Below are 19181 nucleotides of genomic sequence, written 5' to 3' on the forward strand. Positions count from 1 at the left end.
TTAAGCTCATTTGATTGAGTATTGGATCAAAAAAATTGAGCTTCTCTTTGGAGAAGATGATGAAGCTGAAATTACAAATTTGCACAAATTGCCACATTTTGGAAATGATCAAAATCTGCCATCTTTTGCAATTGACCCCTTTTTTTGGCCAATAACCAATTTTGATCTACGAACCAAGTAGAAATCGGACACCAAAATCCGATTTGAAGATTGAGTTCGAATTACTTGGCCCCTCCCCAAAAGAATTAATTGTATTTCTAAAAATTTAAAAGAAATATTTGACTCTATTTCATAAAGAAAGAAAATAAATTAATGAAAGAGATATCAGCTTAAAGTTTTAATGTTAATTAATTATGTGTACCAATTAATTATAAAATAATCAATTAAAAAAGGACATGTGTCCACATTAATCAAAAAATTAGCCTATTTTCGCCTCTCACGTGCCTTCAAGATAGTGAGCACACTCTATGTGCCACCTCAAAGACCAAATGATATATTTATTACACTTTAAAATAATTTTTTTTTTTTGGGCGGGGGGAGGAGTAGGACCTTTGTAAAGGTAAAGTGTATCGTTGGAACTTTGGATAAATTTGAAGGGGGGTACAAGTGGCTTATCCCTAATTCTTTTTGTGACGGTTATTTATTTGTTGGATATTAATGTAAAATCATTTTTTCCCAAACAGGCACTCCAGCATGCAAATCGTAGTAATGCAGAAGAAGAGAAACCCTAGCATTCAAATCGAAGCTCCAAAGATGACACAAAAGAAGAAGAAACCAGTACCTTCCAATCAAATTTGCAAAGGTATCTATTTCTTTCTGCTGGGTGGTAGGTGATTTCATACAATTTTAAATGCGGGAAAAAGAGTTGTGAAGCCGTCAAAGAAAGCAAAGCTGATGGAAGTTAATCAGGTGAGTTCACGGTGTACTAATTGAGTTTATTTATTAGGGATCGTTGTTGGTTCGACTTTTAGATTCTATGTGTGTTTGTTGTTGTGGCTAAAAAGGGGCCTTTCCCTATATAGTTTACTTAAATTATTAAAATGTTTTAGACCTAGGGTGTGTTTAGCATGGAGGAAAACATTTTCAGAAAGGGTGTGTTTGGTAAGATGGAAAATGTTTTCCTATTTTTTCTTGTTTGATTGCACTAAATAATTTTTCTTGGCTTACTTATCAAACATTAGAAAAAAGGACCAAAAACCCATTTTCCTTCATACCGACCACGCCTCTAGTGAAAAATTTTAACTCAAAAGAGGTGCATCGTTACCAAGCATTGAAGGTTTCAATAATAAAAATGTCAGTCACTCTAGAAAACAATGTGACACGATAATTTTGTGCCTTTTATGCCTTCACTGAGACATCAAACATGTTAGAAATGCTTAAAGTACTTGGCTCATATGTTGCCACTGCCAAGTACCTAAGAATTTTTGTCCACCTGAAATTTTCTAAATTTTATTATTTGTTTGTTAATAGTTGAGAGAAGAAATCAAGAAATTTCCAGGTTTATCTTTTCTGAGTTCTTGGTTGAAATTGTATAATATTTGAATACTTTAAAAAGGAAGTGTCTGATAGCGCTTACTTGTCCTATCCAGGCCATGAAAGTTCACTTTAAAGAGGGAATGGTTATGGACATCGTCAGTAGGTTACCTGTGCGGTCCATTCTTCGGTTCGAAAGTGTTTCAAGATATTGGAAAACATTGATCGATGAGTCGTACTTTAGGATGAAGCATCTCAATCGTGCCAAGAATGACCAAGATTCCCAAAAATTTCTCATTTGCCAACTGCTCCCTGAGGAAGGTATATTTTCCATGTATTGTTGTCCCTTATCATCAGTTCAACTGGTTGAGGATGTACAGAAACTGGATTGCCCGTTAGTTTCTAAACCACGGGTATGCACAATCCATTGTCATTGCGATGGCTTGTTTATTATTAGGGTTTATGATAATGTTTTTGAACGCGACATACTTTTGTTGTGGAACCCCTGCACAGGAGAATCAATTGTACTTCCCGCTTCAAATTTTCCAGTTGAGGGATTGTCTTGTTTGGGATTGAGTTATGACTCAACTAGTCGTGACTATAAGATCCTTAAGATTAACAGAACAGGCGCCGGGTCACCAAGTACCTGGAGAAAATTACGAACATCCTCGTCTCATTCACAACGAGGTGTCCGGTATGGATTCTTTTGGCATTCATATACGAGGCATTTCATCGGGTCGGTATTTCAAGAAATTACTTGAAATATTCTGGTTTGCCAATATTCTCATACTTAGGTTATACGGAGAGATACCATTGCCGCAAGCAAATATGCTTGATGAGAGATGTCATTGGTATTGGCATTTCGGTATTGGATGAAATGATTTGTGCTTATTCTAATATGTATCATCAGGGGAACCACAGTTTTAGGTTATGGGTAATGAAAAGACTATGGTCTCAAGGAATCTTGGAATGAAGTGTTTACTATAGCAGATCCCTATATTTCTATGGCTATACCAAAATATAGGTTATGTATGCGAAGTGTTATTCACAACGCGGGGAGAAAGTATTTAGGACACAGAGAGGGCCCTCTAAATTATGGCCGCGAGGTATCGCTCAGAATGGATTCGCTTTTACAGAGAGCTTGATCTCTCCAAAATTACTTACTTAGTATTTGCTGATGTAAGATCGAGACACTTTTTCATTTTCCAGCTATAATTACAACCTCTTATTTTTATTCGTTTGTCTATCGCTCAAAAGGGTTATCATGTTACAACCATTTATTTTTATGAGTTTTATCTATGCTCACAAACTTTTTGATTTCAAATTCTATTTACCAAAGCTTGCTTATTTATGTTGTCAGGGAAAGAAAATGAGCCATTTCTTTTCTAAGAAAGTAGTGGTTACCCCACCGCCACCCCTCTCTTTTACGTGTTACTAGGTAATTCATCCGCGCTTATAAATTAATATATAATAGCCACATATTACAAAATTTCAAACAATATATATATATATTAGTGCAAACCTAATAAATTAATAAAGGTGGTGTTTTTCCTTAAAACCCATATAAACAAAGAAAATAATCAAGAAAATTTGATCTCCGTACGTGCATATGAATATAGCATAAATAAATACTATATTAACTGGTACATTTAATGTGTATATAAGTATTAATATGTTTTCCCTTTGAACAAATATTAGTGCTTTCAAATTTCTCCTTATTTAAAATCCAAAAAGAATTATAAAACAATAGGAATGAAATAAAACGTCCAAAATCTGACCTAAATCCACAAAATAATAAATGTATCAATTTTGTAATATTTGCCTTTCAGTTAATATTCCATTTTCTTTTAGATATATCAGTTTTCTTTTTGCTTCGTTTTGCCTTTGTTATTGCCTTTGCCTCTTCAGCTTTAAGAAAGAAAAATAAATGTCTAGCAACCTTCCATTATATATTAATTCTCTTTCAACCTCAATTATTATATACTAAAATTTCTCAAAATTTTAAGAATATTAAATTCCTTTGAATGTTTTTCCTATAAACTCAACATATACATCAAAAAGTTCGGAGAGAATTCACAAGAGTTCATGTGGATAACATTCCAAACTTCGGTCTTTTGGAAAAATATCTTTTTATCATTCATCTGAATGGGTTATGACATTAGAATCACTAAAGGAGAAATAAAAATAACATGGCAAAGAGGAAAATAGAGCAAGAAAGAAAAAAGTATATTAAAAAATAAAAAGAAAAGAAAAGAAAAATCTTAAATAAGAGACACACATTGTTATTTAGAAGAACTTTTTCCAAACTCTTTGTCAATAACAACTTTATTCAAGAGGTGGACATCTTACACGTTTGTTGTAATCCTTTCGCAGTTAAAAGAAAGATTTAGTTAAGGAGGAATAGATAATTAGCATTTAACCGACAAAATAGAATAAAATGAAGTACGTTACAGTTTATACCTTACTTTTGGTGTTTGGAGGATTGCATATATCAATAAAACACATCACATTAGAAAAGGCCGTTGTATCAGAATATCAAAGAACTACAACAGTACTCTATCATTATACTCTAGAAAGCCCGAGCTAGCACCAAAATGTGGAATCAATTGGACATAAAATAGATCTTTTCGAAATGGTATTGGGAAGATATATATATATATATATATATCTGTGAACTATATATATATATGTGAATTTAAAAGAAGAAAAAATATCTTAGGTAGAGGAGGTGAATGTAAGGTGGGGATTTTGATATACTCACTAAGCCTATCGTGTGATTTCCGTTACTAAATTTAGAATTAATAAGCATTTATTCTTTTTTTCTTCAGATTAGCCTTTATTGGTAATACTATAATTATATAGTAATTATAGTCTTGTAACTGATTCATGTCTTTCGGGCTTTTTCCCGCCGTTTTCTTTTTTGATATCATATCTTCTTTCATTTTTTTCTATTATATGTCCCATACCATAATAGTCTCTATTAATTTAATTGGATAGTTGCCTCCAAGTATTTCTAACTGTTTTTTTTCACTTTTTTAGTTTCATTTTCTATTATTAATGTTTCTTAATATGTATTCAGAATATGAAAACCTTTCTTCTTATCGTCTAAAATAATATTCCATTTGATAACTGTCCCAGCACTTCACATTACAGACATTTTATGTTATATTTATTAGCTTTAGCAGTATATATATATATAAGTATATATGTGTGTGTGTGTGTGTGTGTGAATTTGAAAAGAGAGAAGTTGTTGGAAAATCAAAAATGGGATTTTTGATATACCCACTAAGATAAATGTGAATGACTAAATTTAGAATTAATAAGCATTTGTTCTTTTATTTTTCCTTCAGATTATTTATATATATAATTATAAAGTAATTATAGTTTTGTAACTGATATATGGTAATTGATGTCTTGTAATACATCTCTTTATTTTTTTCAGCTGTTTTTTCTGGAAAAGATCAAATAGCTAGATTGATAATTAATACTCTCATCCATTAATCAATAAAATATGGTCTTTTAAGTTGTGAGTTTTGTTAACACAAAGACTATCTTAAGTAGGCCACACGAAAAAAAAAAAAAAAGGTCGATTTTTTAGTCGCCACTAAAGTAGTTGAAATTTTTTTAGTGGCAATTTAAAAAGTTCCACTAAAGGTTAAATATCCCAAAACATGTATAATATGTGTATATTTAGTAAGAAATATCCCAAAAACTCGAGGCGATTTTTTGTATATAATATGTATCATTTGTTATAAAAATATTTCGATTATCTCGTAATGATAGAAATTGTATAAAATATGAATCACTAAGGTATAAACAATATAATATGTATCATTTGTGTATATGATGTAAATAGAATAAAAAATCATTTTTGTATGAAAGTGTATATATAACTCCAACATATGTATATAAACCATATCAAGAAAGTGTGTCATAATAAAAAATGTATCATGAAATCGCAGATATAATATGTATAAATAGTTAAAAATAAATATCATATCATTATTGTATAATATGCATATAAATGTATAATTAACGTACCATTTATTTATAATAAATGTAATAATCCGAAGATATAAAAATGTATAATTCTTGTATATAAAGTGTATATATTCCAACATATGTATATACTCAGTTTGCTTTAGTGGCCAAACCACAAAAAGCCTCTTTTTTTTTTTAAAGTACCTAAGCTAAGATCAAAGAATTTTGGGCCGACAATTTTTGGCATTATTTTTTGGAATTAAGCCCAAAGATGGCTCGTGGGAAGAATGTCAAAAAGATGAAAAAAATCAATCTTCTTTCAGTTTTTTTTTATTTTCATCCCATGCCATAATAGTCTCTATTAAATATAATTGAATAGTTGCCTCCAGGTATTTCTAACTGTTTTGGTTCTTCACCTTCTCTATTATTAATGTTTCTTAATATGTATTCAGAATATGAAAACCTTTCTTCATTATCGTCTAAAATAATATTCCATTTGATAACTGTAGCAGCACTTCGACAGACATTTTATGTTATATTTATTAGCTTTAGCAGTAAGGACAAAAAGATTATAATCCTTTTCTTAAATAAAATTTGAAGAGAGAAGTTGGTTGATAATTGAAAAAAGATATAAAAAAGATAAATTCTTCCAGAGTGTCGCACATTAAACCTTAATATTATATAAAATTGCAGTCTTTATACTAATTGATGCAAGTATACATTGTTTATTATCAACTATATATTGAATTATCTAGCTGGATTGATAATTAATACTCTCAATTAATCAACTCAAAATTGGTCTTTTAAGATGTGAGTTTTGCTAACTGCAATGCTATCTTAAGTGCAGTCATATCTTTTAAGGGTTTGATGTATGTTCAAACATAGTAAGAAGATTTATAGAAGAGGTTTCTATGCAATAAAAAAAATTGATTAATATCAACTAGTTGGAGTGTGTTTTAATACTTTGGTTTGATGCCTTTGTTGGAGTCTTTTGCCTTTGAAGGTCTATTTATGTATTATCCAATAATGAATAAATATTATTATTATTTTTACCATTAATAAAATCTTCACTAATCATATTTTTTATAAATATCGATTATATCAAGTTTACTTAAAGCCAAAAAAAAAAAAAAACTCAAGTATTGAATAAATAAAATTTAATAAACGCACTCCTTAGCAATATAATTAAAACACGAGGAGATTTCTTCACATATATTTTAGTTTTGGTGGGCAAAATTACCCGGTATTTATTACTGGTGGAAGGTGTCACGTATCACTTCGAATTACTCGAAATGCATGTAAGCAGGCTCAGATACCACGATTATAAGAAAAAATAAACTAAATATTCTTTACCAAAAACTATAACTAAACACAACTTTAACTACAAAAATTCCAAATTAAAATAAAAATTATTTTAGCAAAAAAAAAAAAATTACAGAAAAAAGTGAATTGCCTAATTATTATAACCATATTTCCTATCATCATCTTCACAAAAACCTTATCAAAAAAACACCACCGGAGATGGCGGCGATTGCGACGGCGGTAGCGGCGGCGACATCCGCTTTCACTTCCTTCAACCTCACGCGCGCAACTCCGTACACGCGCCGCCACATTCGTACATTCATTGCATCATCTTCTTCCCCAAATGAATTCAACATCACTTTTGCTCCACCAAAACCCAAACCCAAACCCGAACCCGAACCCGCAAATCCAATAAACCCTAATTTAGATAATACTGAACTTAGTGGCCAATTGTATATACCTTGGATTGTACGTGATGAAAAAGGTAATATCAGTCCCTCTATCTTGCTATTTCCATGTTTTATTATTGGCTTAATGCATAGGTAGGTAGCCCCTTAAACTTGTCAGGATATTTCATTTAAACACTCGAACTAAGGTTTGTTCCAATTGAACACGTCGACTACTCCTAATAAAGTATTCCGATTAGATACTTTCGGTTCAAATTTTGGAAAACTTTTTGCGTGTGTTTTCATTCGTCTGTTAGGTAGTTAAGTTAACCACATGAAATATATCTATCTCCTTTAATTATACGCATTCACCTCCATAAGCCGTAAAACCCCAGGCGTTTTTCTACTTAAGGTTCATGTGGATAATTAAAGGAAGTGGGTATTTTAGGTGATTAACTTAACTACCTAATAGCTGAATGAAAATACAAGCTAATTTTTTTTTTTCTTCCAAAATTGGAACAGAAAGTGTCTAAATGGAATATCCTGACAAATTTAAGGGGCTTATAGTACTGTGTCGTATGCATTTCTTTTGAGCCGAGGGTCTATTGGAAACAACCTCTCTACCCCACAAAGGTAGGGGTAAGGTCTGCGTACATCCTACCCTCCCCAGACCCCACTTGTGGAATTACACTAGATTTGATGTTCTTGTTGTTTTGGAAAAGGTAACCTCACTCTCCAATCTACACCTCCGGCGCGTCTACTCCATGATATGGCTAATGCTAGCACAGGCAAGAAAAAGAAGAAGGGAAAGGAGATTGCTTCCAAAGCCGCGACGAAGGTGGGTCCGACAGCTGAGCCTAAGCATTCTAAGGCGGCTCGCCGGTTCTATAATGAGAACTTTAGAGACCCTCCTCAACGCCTCGCTAAAGTCCTTGCTGCTTCCGGAGGTAACTTTTGTATCTCTAATAGTACTTTTTTGTGAATTTTCAGATACCCTTTTCACCATTGTGCTAAATTTAAGGGCAATGACAACGACTAAGGGTGTGTTTGGTATGGAGTAAAATATTTTCCAATTTTCACATGTTTGGTTGGCCAAAATATTTTGGAACAAGTGCCTTAAAAATGAGGAAAATGATTTCCTAATGGAAGTAGTGAAAACAAGTTCCATAAGTGACATTCCAAGTTCACTCCCTGCCCACCCAACACTCCCAACCTCCACTCCTTGACCATCACAACCCAACCCCCATTCCCCACCCCATACCACTCACATAGTGTTTAGCTAGATTACATATAAATGCTCTTAGTATAATATTTTCTTGCTTATTTGTCAAACACTAAAAAATAAGTAAGAAACTCGTTTTCCAAGGAAACATTTTCCTTCATGCCAAACACACTCTAAGCCTCAATCTGGAATCAAGTTGGGTTGGCAAGAAGTATCTTTTATATGTATTCCCCAACATTGGGGCCCGTATCATTCCAATACTCCAGACTAGAAATATTTGAGGGACTAACCACTGCATAATTGGGTCTATTCCAAACTAGTTGGGGTCGGGGTATATGAATCTTTCGATATATTCCGCCCCATTTGAGCCCATTTCAGTTCAGTACTCATTAAATGAGACGAGACTACAAGAATTGAGAGAAGAGACTAAAAGGATTTGTGTTTTGCTAATTCTTGACGCTATAAATTGTGTTATGTCATAGCTTAAAGAGAATTGTAATTGCATTATCATATCTTAAGTTGTATCGACACATAGTTGCTGATGCAATGTTACCTTCTCAAAAAAAAAAAAAAAAAAAAAAAATTGTTGCTGATGTCATAGATTGTGTTGAGGGGCGGACCCCCATTATCCACCAAGTTTTGACCGTGAGCTATTGGCCCTCAGTGATTTCTCGGTTATCAAAAGGAAAAAAGTTTTGTGGTGGCAATAATATTTAGAACTCATTTGGATGTTACTGGTGCTAGAAAATAGTTTTTTTTTGTTTACAGGGCTTGCTCTTTTGTACATGTATGTGATACTTATGAGATATTAAAACCATATCAAAAAAACTTATGAGATGTTAAAATAATGAGAGTCAACGTATTAAGAACAATGACAATGCTAGTAGATTATTTGAAATTGAGGATTTGTTTTATAGTGGCATCCAGACGGAGCAGTGAAGAGCTGATTTTTCAAGGTCGGGTTACTGTGAACGGTTCTGTTTGTAAGACTCCGCAGGTCAAGTTCAGAAATGCTCCTTATGTTGCAAAAGTTGTTAGGTTTTGAATCCAGTGCATGTTTTTCTTTTTTGTTTGGATAGATTGTTGATATCTATTCTCCTTGTTGGCAGACTAAAGTTGATCCAGCTAGGGACATAATTTATGTCAACGGAAATCGTCTTCCTAAGAAGTTGCCTTCAAAGGTCTATCTTGCACTAAACAAGCCAAAAGGGTGTGTCTATCCTTCTCTTTTTATTAATGATAGTGGAGGAGTTTGGACTTTTGTTTGTTATGTCTGTTAGTCGAGTTGATTCAGGTTTGACAAAATTACAGGTACATATGCTCATCCGGAGAGAAAGAAACTAAGTCAGTCATGGCCCTTTTTGATGATTTTATAAAGAGTTGGGTACGTTGTCTTCTGCTTGTGTGGGTCTTCTTCAAATGTTTGTTCTTGTGGAAAACTGTGTCCTGCGAATAATGAGTTGTTTTGTAGAGCTAATTTATAGAAATTATGTTATGTACACAGATAGCTCTAAAAGTTGTGTCCAAAAGAGAAGCTGTTGCTTTCGAATAGCATTGCTTGTACTATACTCTTGACTTTTTATATCTGCTGTGTCTTCTTTTTAAAGGATAAAAGGCATCCTGGACAACCAAAACCTCGGCTCTATACAGTTGGCAGACTTGATGTTGCCACGACTGGCTTGATTATTGTGACTAATGATGGTATAGATGGCATTGTCTTTTATAATTCCATAGAACATGTTATTTGTGACCTCACCGAGATCTTATAAGAAAAGATAAACTCCATAGTAATCTGGTTTTTGTTGTTTCAGGGGAGTTCGCCCACCAGATTTCACATCCTTCGTCTAATTTGTCAAAGGAGTATGGTCTTATGATGATTTTCCTTTTTATGGTTTATATGCCTTGCTTTCTATTTTGGGTCACATACACAATCATCTGTACACTGTGATGATATTTTTGTGACATTTAGGGTGTGTTTAGTGGGGAGGAAAACATTTTCTGGAAGATATATTCCAATTTTCCTATGTTTGGTTGGTCAAAATGCTTTGAAAAATATTTTCTCTGGGGAAATAAGTTCCTTAAAAATGAGGAAAATGAGTTCCCTAATAGAAGTGGAGAAAACAAGTTCCATAAGTGACATTTCAAATTCATTGTCACCTCCCCACCCACCCAGCCCTTGACCATCCCAACCCTGCCAGGCTCCCACCCCCGAACCTCCACTCCCCACCCCGTCTCATCCCCATAATGCTCTTGATAAAATATTCTTTTGCTAACTTAAACACTAGAAAATAAGTAAGAAACCCACTTGTTTTCCAAGAAAACATTTTCCTTCATACCTAACACGACCTTACTGTACTTGTCTTCTGCTATTAGCTGTTCTTTCCATCTTCTTCTTCTTCGAAACATGTGTATAGTTGAAAGTTTAAGCATTCAACCAATCTTTCTGATATGATCACCACTAACCAGATGATTCTTTTTCTAGATACATCGCAACTATCGATGGTGAAGTTCATAAGCGACACTTGATAGCCATTTGTGAGGGAACAGTTATTGATGGTGTCCATTGCACCCCAGATAATGTGGAACTACTACCAGGGCAGCCTGACAAACCAAGACCTCGTCTGCGTATTGTGGTACTGTTCAGTCACTTATCTTTGTTTGTCTATTAGAAGAGACACCTAGCTCTGTATTGTTTTCTTAAAATCCTGAACTAGTTGATATAGGCTATGCTGTCAAAAAAAAATTACTTTCTTTTTATAGGCCCCCACCAAAATAATAGCCGGTAAATGTCTATTTTTTTATATGATATGTAATATACATATTTTATACATAATTTGTGTATATTGTTTTTGTATATTTGTTTAGCGGTGGGCCAAATGTGTTAAAAGCCCTTTTTTGGTACACATTTTTTGTTTGAGTAGGATCCTAAAGCAAATGAGCAGAAGATAAGAAGCTTCATTGTGCTTATTTTAGCGGCGATACTGGTCAAACAAATTTGACAATCTCATTCTTTTTACCCAGTACTGTTTGTCATTGTGCTATATAGTTGGGAATATAACTTAGTTTTCCTTGAATAATATTCCTGTTAATGCACTTGTAGCTAGTTCACTTCATTTGTCTAGTGCATGTATGTTTAGGGCTTGAGCAGAAGTTGGCCATACCGGTCTAGGATAGACTAGAGTATCAGGCTACAAAATTTATGGAAGGATAGATAAAGTAGCGCATTCTATTTTTCTCACTACAGTCTATGAGTTTATTATGTGATCTCTGATTTTAGTTGCTTTTAAGTGGGTTCTACTGAACTGTTAGATTAACTGGCATTCACCTTCTTTCGTAATAAACTATCTTCTACATATCAAGTTCCACAAGATAGGCCAGTCTAGCTGGCCCTGGGGGTTAGTTCAATTGGCAAAGGTTGAGGAACTTTTGTCCAAGGTCACAAGTTCGAGCCCCATGACAAGCGAACTAACTAACGTAAGTAGAGAATGGTAGGGGGTGTTTCAAAGGCTGCGGTTGGTCCAAAGGTTCTGCTCCAGCCAAATTTCTCGGTCACCAAAAAAAATAAAAAAATAAAAAGATAGGCCAGTCTAGACTGGGCTGATGCAAATATACCTTTTTCTTGTATATCCTAGTTCCTTCAATCTGCTGTATACTATTAGTAATGCTGTTGATTTCTTTATTCACATGAGAAATTGACTCAGTGGACCTAAATTTCTTCTTTTCCTAACGATATAGGTTCATGAAGGACGGAATCATGAAGTTCGTGAACTTGTGAAAAATGCTGGACTTCAGGTATTTTGGTTCTAACGAGTTTTTTTCTGGCCAACATACCTGTTCTTACATAATGGATCATATCTTAGTGAGAGCTAAAGAAATTGATGTATTTGTGCAAAGATAAGATAGAGTTCATATCATTATACTGTGGTGTAGCTGTTAGACATGTTCAACTTGTGATTGTCAGAAGCTTACATGCTCACTTGTTTTAGTTTCACTTCCGAAAAGATCCCTGGATTAGTTATTATGGTTTGCCTTTCACTGGTGTAAGTTTCAATTTTTGTTCTTAATTTTGTGATGTTACTTGTGTTGACCTCAACTCTGTTATTATTATTATTATTATTATTATTATTTTTGTATTTCAGTTGCGTGCACTGAAGCGTATACGTATAGGTGGTTTCAGGCTTCCTGCAGATCTTGCGTAAGTTTGCCGTTTTCCTTTCTGGACTTTTTTTGGTGAAGCAGTAATATGATTAGGAAGGTCATGTTATAATGTATACATCTTCAATCTGTATAAAAGCTGATTTGTGCAGTCTTAGATAACACACATTTAAAGCTCTGTAATTGTGAAATATGCCACGCCTAAAACACAGACAAAGAACTGACTTTGCACTTCTTTATAGGGAAAATAAGGGTTTTAGTCTGGTGGGTGGCGGGTCGGGTTTACATTGGGGTTTGTTCGAAATGGGTAATTTCTATCGAAATTGGACAATTTTGGCCAGATTGGAGGTTAATTTGGGGTTATATTTAATAAGTTTCGTAACCACAAGGGTAAAATTGGCCAGATAGTATAATGGAGGATAAAGTTGAACAATTTAATAAAGTAGAGGGGTATATTAGGCCCTTTTCCCTATTTAAATGTTCACTTTTCCTGTCTCCTATTATGCTATTTAGGCCAAAAGCTTACCAGTTTCCGCATTTTAACATGGGCCTGGTCGTTAGAATGGCTACATGATACATATATAGGCCTAGTGGTTGGGAATTTGTACTATTTACTTGTTTCCATTGGTTCCTTCGATTTTCTGCGTGTTTCTCAGCGTTCCTTTCTTGCAATAGTATCCCAACAGTGTTAATTCTAAAAATTTGCAGGCTTGGCAAGCATGTTGAATTAAATCAAGCTCAACTGAAGGCATTGGGTTGGAAGAGTTAAGTTGGATGAGATCAGAACACAGCTTCCCAAGAAGAACATGCATCAAACCAGCATAAAAATCGAGGATTATGCAGAAAAATTAGGCAGTGACTGCTTGGTAGCATTCACTTTCTGCATGTATCGAACCTTCCAAATTATGCAGATCTGATAAGGTATAAGGTCTTAGTCATTGCAAGATGAGTGCACCATATGTCGGCTGTCATCGGTGAATATTCCTGAAATTGGGTGCTTAGTACCTTCATTGAATAGCATCTCTCTGCCTATATGCCAACTAACAAGCAACAGGCCTGTAAGATTGTACATAGCATAATTATGTTGTTGATGAATGTACAATGTATTCGACGACTCTTAATCCTGTCAAAGATTTTATATGCCAACACAATAGAAAATATGGAGAACTTGTACCTTTTTATTTTATTTTACATATAATATTCTTTTTTACTTTATTTTACATATAATGTTCGATTGAGTTGAGTTGAGCCGAATGGAACAATATGGACAGTGGGAACTCGTCTTTTCGGCCAATTTGAACTTGTTTGGATTTGAGGCTTAGTTGTTTTTGTTGAATGAATTTACAATGATTGAAGTAAAATGATTCAGGTTATGGTTCTTGCCAGCAATTTACGAGTCTTTTTCTGTAGTTCAATCCCTGGATTTGGTTTATTTGTACACTGATTTTTTATTTTTTTTTGGTGTCCCACCCGACATCTGGTGTATGGTACCCACCTGGGCCCCCACTAGTTTGGATTTTACTACTATATAGAAGCACCACTTTGGTGCACTTTTTGGTCGTCCGTCTGTGGGCCCCAAAAAAAAATTTGTGGGCCCACATATTATTAAACACAAATCAACTAATATTTAAAAAAAATAAAAAATTAGGTCCTCATATTAAACACAAACCAACCAATATTAAAAAAATAAACAATGTCAAAAAAAACGTGCAGATTTTATATTAAAATTAAACACTAATATAATAAAGTTTTAGATCAAACATAAACTACATTTAGTTGTGGGCCCACATATTAAACACAAACCAACCAATATTAAAAAAAAAAAAAAAAGGTAAAAAAGTGAACCCACCGTTCCAAACTCACGGTTGCAAAAAAAAGTGGACCCCATATGAACAAAATCAAGAACATAAAAAAAAAAGTAATCCCATATTAAAAAACAAACCACGTCAAAAAAATGGTGCAAATTTTGTGTTTAATAAACACTAATATAATAAAGATTATATACTTCACAAAAAAAGTTATATTATTCGTGTTAACATTAAAAAAAATAAAGTAAAAAAAAACTCACTATCTCCAAAGCATAAAAAAAAAGTAGATCCCATATTAATAAAATCAAGAATATAAAAAAAAATAAGTAATCTCTTATTAAAAAAACAAACAATGTAAAAAAAGCCGTTGTTTGTGTCGTCGTACCGGACGGCTAATATAATAAAGTTTTAGAGTCTCAGACAAATTACAGTTATATTAATCGTTTTGAGTTTAAGTGTGTGTGTGTGTGTGTATATATATATATATATATATATATTATATATAAAATTACTTAAATAATAACGTAAAATTTCTATACTAAATGTCACCAAGAAAATAAAAAAGTGGGCCCTATATTTTATATAAATCAAAGAATATCAAAAAAAAAAAACCCGTATATTAAAAAAAAAAATAATGTCCAAAAAAAAAAGGACTTTGGTAATAAATAATTTCCAAAGTATCTCTTAAGTCAAAATTATTCACGTCTAGTATTTATTAATCTAATTTATCATGACTGAACGACTTCAAAGTAATAATAAACATAGTATTTTTTGATCGTAGAGTATATAATCTAAATATTAAAAATTTGCTATTCAATATCATTTATTTGTTATGTTCAAAAATAAATATACTTAAAATATTTATATTTTAAAATAAGATATAATAATCCAAAAGAGATTAATGTCGTAAAAAAATCAAATAGACATCAAATAATGAATAAAGTAAATGAGTTAAATTATAATTTCTTTTACGTTTAAAAAAACCATGAAAAGCCTAAAAAAAATGGGGAGAACATTTCGAGAATATTTATCAAAAATTAAAAAATAGTATTTCATCATTTAAATAGAAAATCAGAGATATATTTGTAGAGCTTTAAACATGTAAAACTAATTTAATAATTTGAATTAGAATTATCCAAATCAAAATTTGATAAAAAATAATAAGTATTTTACACCTTTAAATTATTATTAAAATTGAAAATATCAATGCCAAATATTGCTATTGTTTTAATTATGCAACACTTCAATTTCCTGTTTAAACGATTACTTTAAAAATATTAATAAAGCTGCCGATTAAATTTCTAATTTTGATTCATTAATATAATAAAATATCCCTACACAAATTACAATTTATATTAATGCATGTTTTGAAATAATATAAAGTTATATATATATAATTGTTTTGCTTTCAGAGGTTCTTAAGTTCACAATAAATTACGTGGTCAATTTAGAAAAAGGATAGTAGTGATTTCATCAAATGTTGAGAAATTTCACTTTGGAGGATAAATACTAAAAAAAAGGTCCTACTCTTTTCAACTCTTTTAAGTTTTTTTTTTTTTTTTTTGATTGTTGTATAGTATAAAATTATAATACATGAATCAATACACACACAAAAATATACTTATAGGATAAAACCCTTCCTATCAAGAAAAGTTATTTTTAGATAATTGAGTTTTACCTTGATTATTTACATTGATAATCCAAGTGATGTTGCTCGTGTTGCAAAAATATGGTTGACTAGAACATGGAAGAGGGAATTTCCTAACTAAGAAACCACGTGCACACCCGATGGGGCATTCTTTAATATTGCCGACAGATATGGAACATAAAGATCCAGTGTACTTCAAAAAAAGTTTAATTAAATTAAATTAAATTAAAAAATCAATAAAGCATAAATAGAACCTTCTTGGATCTGACTATTTATTCTCTTGTCTCCTTTTTGTGTCGTCTACCGGACGGCTGGTTAAGGCTGTTAAGTCTCAGAGTTTAAGTTATATAATTTCCATTGAGTTTAAGCTGTGTATATAGTTGTCATAAACAATTTCTTACACTATCAAATTATTTAAATGATATTCACGGTAAATTTCTTTGAAATGTCTTGAAAATAAGATAAGTTTCCCCTACTATTTTATATAAATGTGGGTTGGCAGTGTAAAAGTTTTTTACACTACGTATATACCTTAAACTTGACTAGAGGAATCAGCCTTGAGGTAATAAATGTGTAGCCAAGGACTAGTTACTTTCTTGCGGAAAAAAATTATTCACGTCTAGTATTTATTATTCTAATTTATCATGACTGAACGACCAAAGTAATAATACATAGTATTAATTGATCGTAGAGTATATACAATTTATAAAAATAATTGTTTCAACGTTTCACGTAATTAAATGTCAAAAATTAGAATACTTCATATGCTATTTTTCTTCTAACCTCCAGCCCACCCACTTAACTTTCTCTCAAAGTAATGGGAAACATATTTAACCTTCTACTTTCTTTTTAATTGAATGAAAAAAAACTCGAACAAGCCTAAAAAAAATGGGGAGAACATTTGAATTATTGCAGAAAATAGCAAGGACGTGGTCAATGTCATATTGATAGTGACACAGAGATATATTTGTAGAGCTAGCTAGTACAAGCTGGCTTAGGCCGGCAACCCATGTTAAAGTTCACATGTTTTCTACATAAATTATTATAGGTGTTAAAAGTGCCAAAAATATTGGTGAATTATGCAACACTTCAATCTGTTTCAACGATTACTTCTACTATTACGAAAGCTGGATTAAATTTCTAATTTTGATTCTTATATCAAAAGTAATCCCTACACTTTCTTGGTAATTAATGCATGGTAGTTAAAAAGTGGTCATGCAAAGTTTGTAATAATTGTTTTGCTTTCAGAAGGTTCTTTAAGTTCACAATAATTCGTGGTCAATCATTAGAAAAAGGATAGTGGTGATTTCATCATAAAGGTGTTCCTTTTTCCTTTTCCAAATATAAAGGTAAAGAAAAGGGTGTTCCTTTTACTTTTCAACCTTTTCTTCCCCCCTTCTTCTTTGTAGTAATTTTCTTTTTTTGATTGTATAGCTATATAGTAAGAAATTATAATACATGAATCAATACACACACAAAAATATACTTGATCAGGATGCTAGTCAAGAAAAGTTATCACTCAGAGTAATTGAGTAACCTTGATTATTGGCATTAACGGTAATTTTCTTTTGGGTTGTACTTTCAGTTTTCACTAATTTGTTATCCTTGACGGTCAGATTGAACAAGGGAAGGTCATGTATTACAATGAAGAAACTCCACTCACTTAAAATCTTGATAAAAACGTTAAAGTAAAATCTTGATAAAAACATTAAATTAAATACACTCTTACTTTGTAGTAACTTTCTCCTTTCCGCAGATTCATCGTAACATAAACTTTGTTCTCTTCGAAGTTGGTACAGTATGCTTCGTTGGTGTTATAAATGATTAATGTCACAAGAAAACTATGTTGTCTGGTATCAAACAAGCCATAATGTATGCTACTTTTGATCATTGTGTATAAAAATATTATGCATTTTAAGTATATAATTAAAATTGTCATGATAGTGTATCTACTCCCTCCTTTCACTTTTACTTATCCACTATGAACTTTGCATACCTCTTGAGAAATAATAAATAAAGGACATAATTTACATGATATCCATATTAATTGGTGCATAACTTTAATCAACTTGAAAAATAATCTAAAATGAGTAATTTAAAAATGAAAAAGAAAAATTACTTTTCTCTTGATATGTTAAATTTGGACAAATAAAAGTGAAATATACTTTTAAAATAATGGACAAATAAAATGAAATCAGGGAGTTGCAGTCCACAAAATGAGTGAAAATCCCAAGAAGGACAAAAAAAAATTGTGAGATTATTGCCCATCTAATGGTCAAGGCCTCAAAGGGTACTAGCTGACAAAATATAAGCAAAACCCCTTTTCTTTTCCAAATTTTAAAATAATGACATCAACTCTAAAGATTTTCACCTAACTCTAATCCCTAGAAATAGAGTAGATTATACATAGACCAAAATGGAAAAAATCATTTAACCTGCATTTAATTAAGGGTACCCACAACCCCATAATAAGAAAGAGAGAAAAAAAAGGCAAACAAATAGAAGTGAGTAACTCAAGGCGGGAATTCAAGTAGGGGTGGGCGTAGAAAGAGTTGTGATACTTGGCTTGATTAGAAATACAATCAAACTAAATCGGTTCGGCTTCTTTGATTTCGGTTTTTAAAGGGAATCAAATTTTTTCAATCTTGCTTTTTTAATATAATATTGTAAGGATTCCTACACTAATTCATATTCTCAAAACAATAAAACATAAAACTTGATAAATCAAATCAAAATCAAACAAACAGGATACACAAGAACATAAGACTATAATCATGACATGATTACTAAGTGTTATATACGTCGTGTAAGAACAATTAAAAAACACATAAAGAACATACATTAATCCAAAGAACATCACTTCTTTTCTTTGGTCAAGGATATTTGATTTTTTCAATTGAAGTGAAAAATTATTACAAATGCAAAAGAGGACTTATTACAATTGGGTTTTTTTTTTTTTAAACTTAATGACATCAACTCTATTTTAATTTTTGGATAATGTATTAAATTTAGAAATAGAGTTTTTTTTTCATAGACCGAAATTTATCAAACTCATTTAACCTGCATTTAATTTTGGTTTTTTGACGATGCCCCACACACGAACCGAACTAGTTCGGGTTCGAAAGAGAAAATTTCGGTTCAAATTTTTCGATTTTGAAGTGAGTAAATTCAAGTAAAAGGAAAAAAAAAAAAAAAAAAAGGTCTTA

The 19181-nt window shown here is 32.1% G+C and overlaps 1 protein-coding gene across 1 annotated transcript; it reads left to right on the top strand.

Annotated features, from left to right (window-relative positions):
* Positions 1-6919: 6919 nt before the first annotated feature.
* Positions 6920-13693, top strand: LOC132059092 (putative ribosomal large subunit pseudouridine synthase SVR1, chloroplastic). Its single transcript, XM_059451581.1, has 11 exons — positions 6920-7240; positions 7865-8089; positions 9282-9361; positions 9474-9574; positions 9676-9748; positions 9972-10065; positions 10176-10224; positions 10847-10997; positions 12100-12156; positions 12504-12559; positions 13228-13693. Exons 1-11 carry the CDS (start codon positions 6976-6978, stop codon positions 13286-13288), a joined length of 1212 nt encoding a protein of 403 aa, XP_059307564.1. The 5' UTR covers positions 6920-6975; the 3' UTR covers positions 13289-13693.
* Positions 13694-19181: the final 5488 nt, after the last annotated feature.

The sequence above is a fragment of the Lycium ferocissimum genome, chromosome 6 (assembly GCF_029784015.1).
Source record: "Lycium ferocissimum isolate CSIRO_LF1 chromosome 6, AGI_CSIRO_Lferr_CH_V1, whole genome shotgun sequence".
NCBI lineage: Eukaryota > Viridiplantae > Streptophyta > Magnoliopsida > Solanales > Solanaceae > Lycium > Lycium ferocissimum.

What these genes read in the sequence shown, in the direction of transcription:
- LOC132059092 (XM_059451581.1), top strand. Translation starts at nt 6,976, where the DNA reads ATGGCGGCGATTGCGACGGCGGTAGCGGCGGCGACATCCGCTTTCACT. An exon ending in GCACTAAACAAGCCAAAAGG is followed by an intron (nt 9,575 to 9,675) that starts GTGTGTCTATCC and finishes ACAAAATTACAG; the next exon opens with GTACATATGCTCATCCGGAG. An exon ending in AGGCTTCCTGCAGATCTTGC is followed by an intron (nt 12,560 to 13,227) that starts GTAAGTTTGCCG and finishes AAAAATTTGCAG; the next exon opens with GCTTGGCAAGCATGTTGAAT.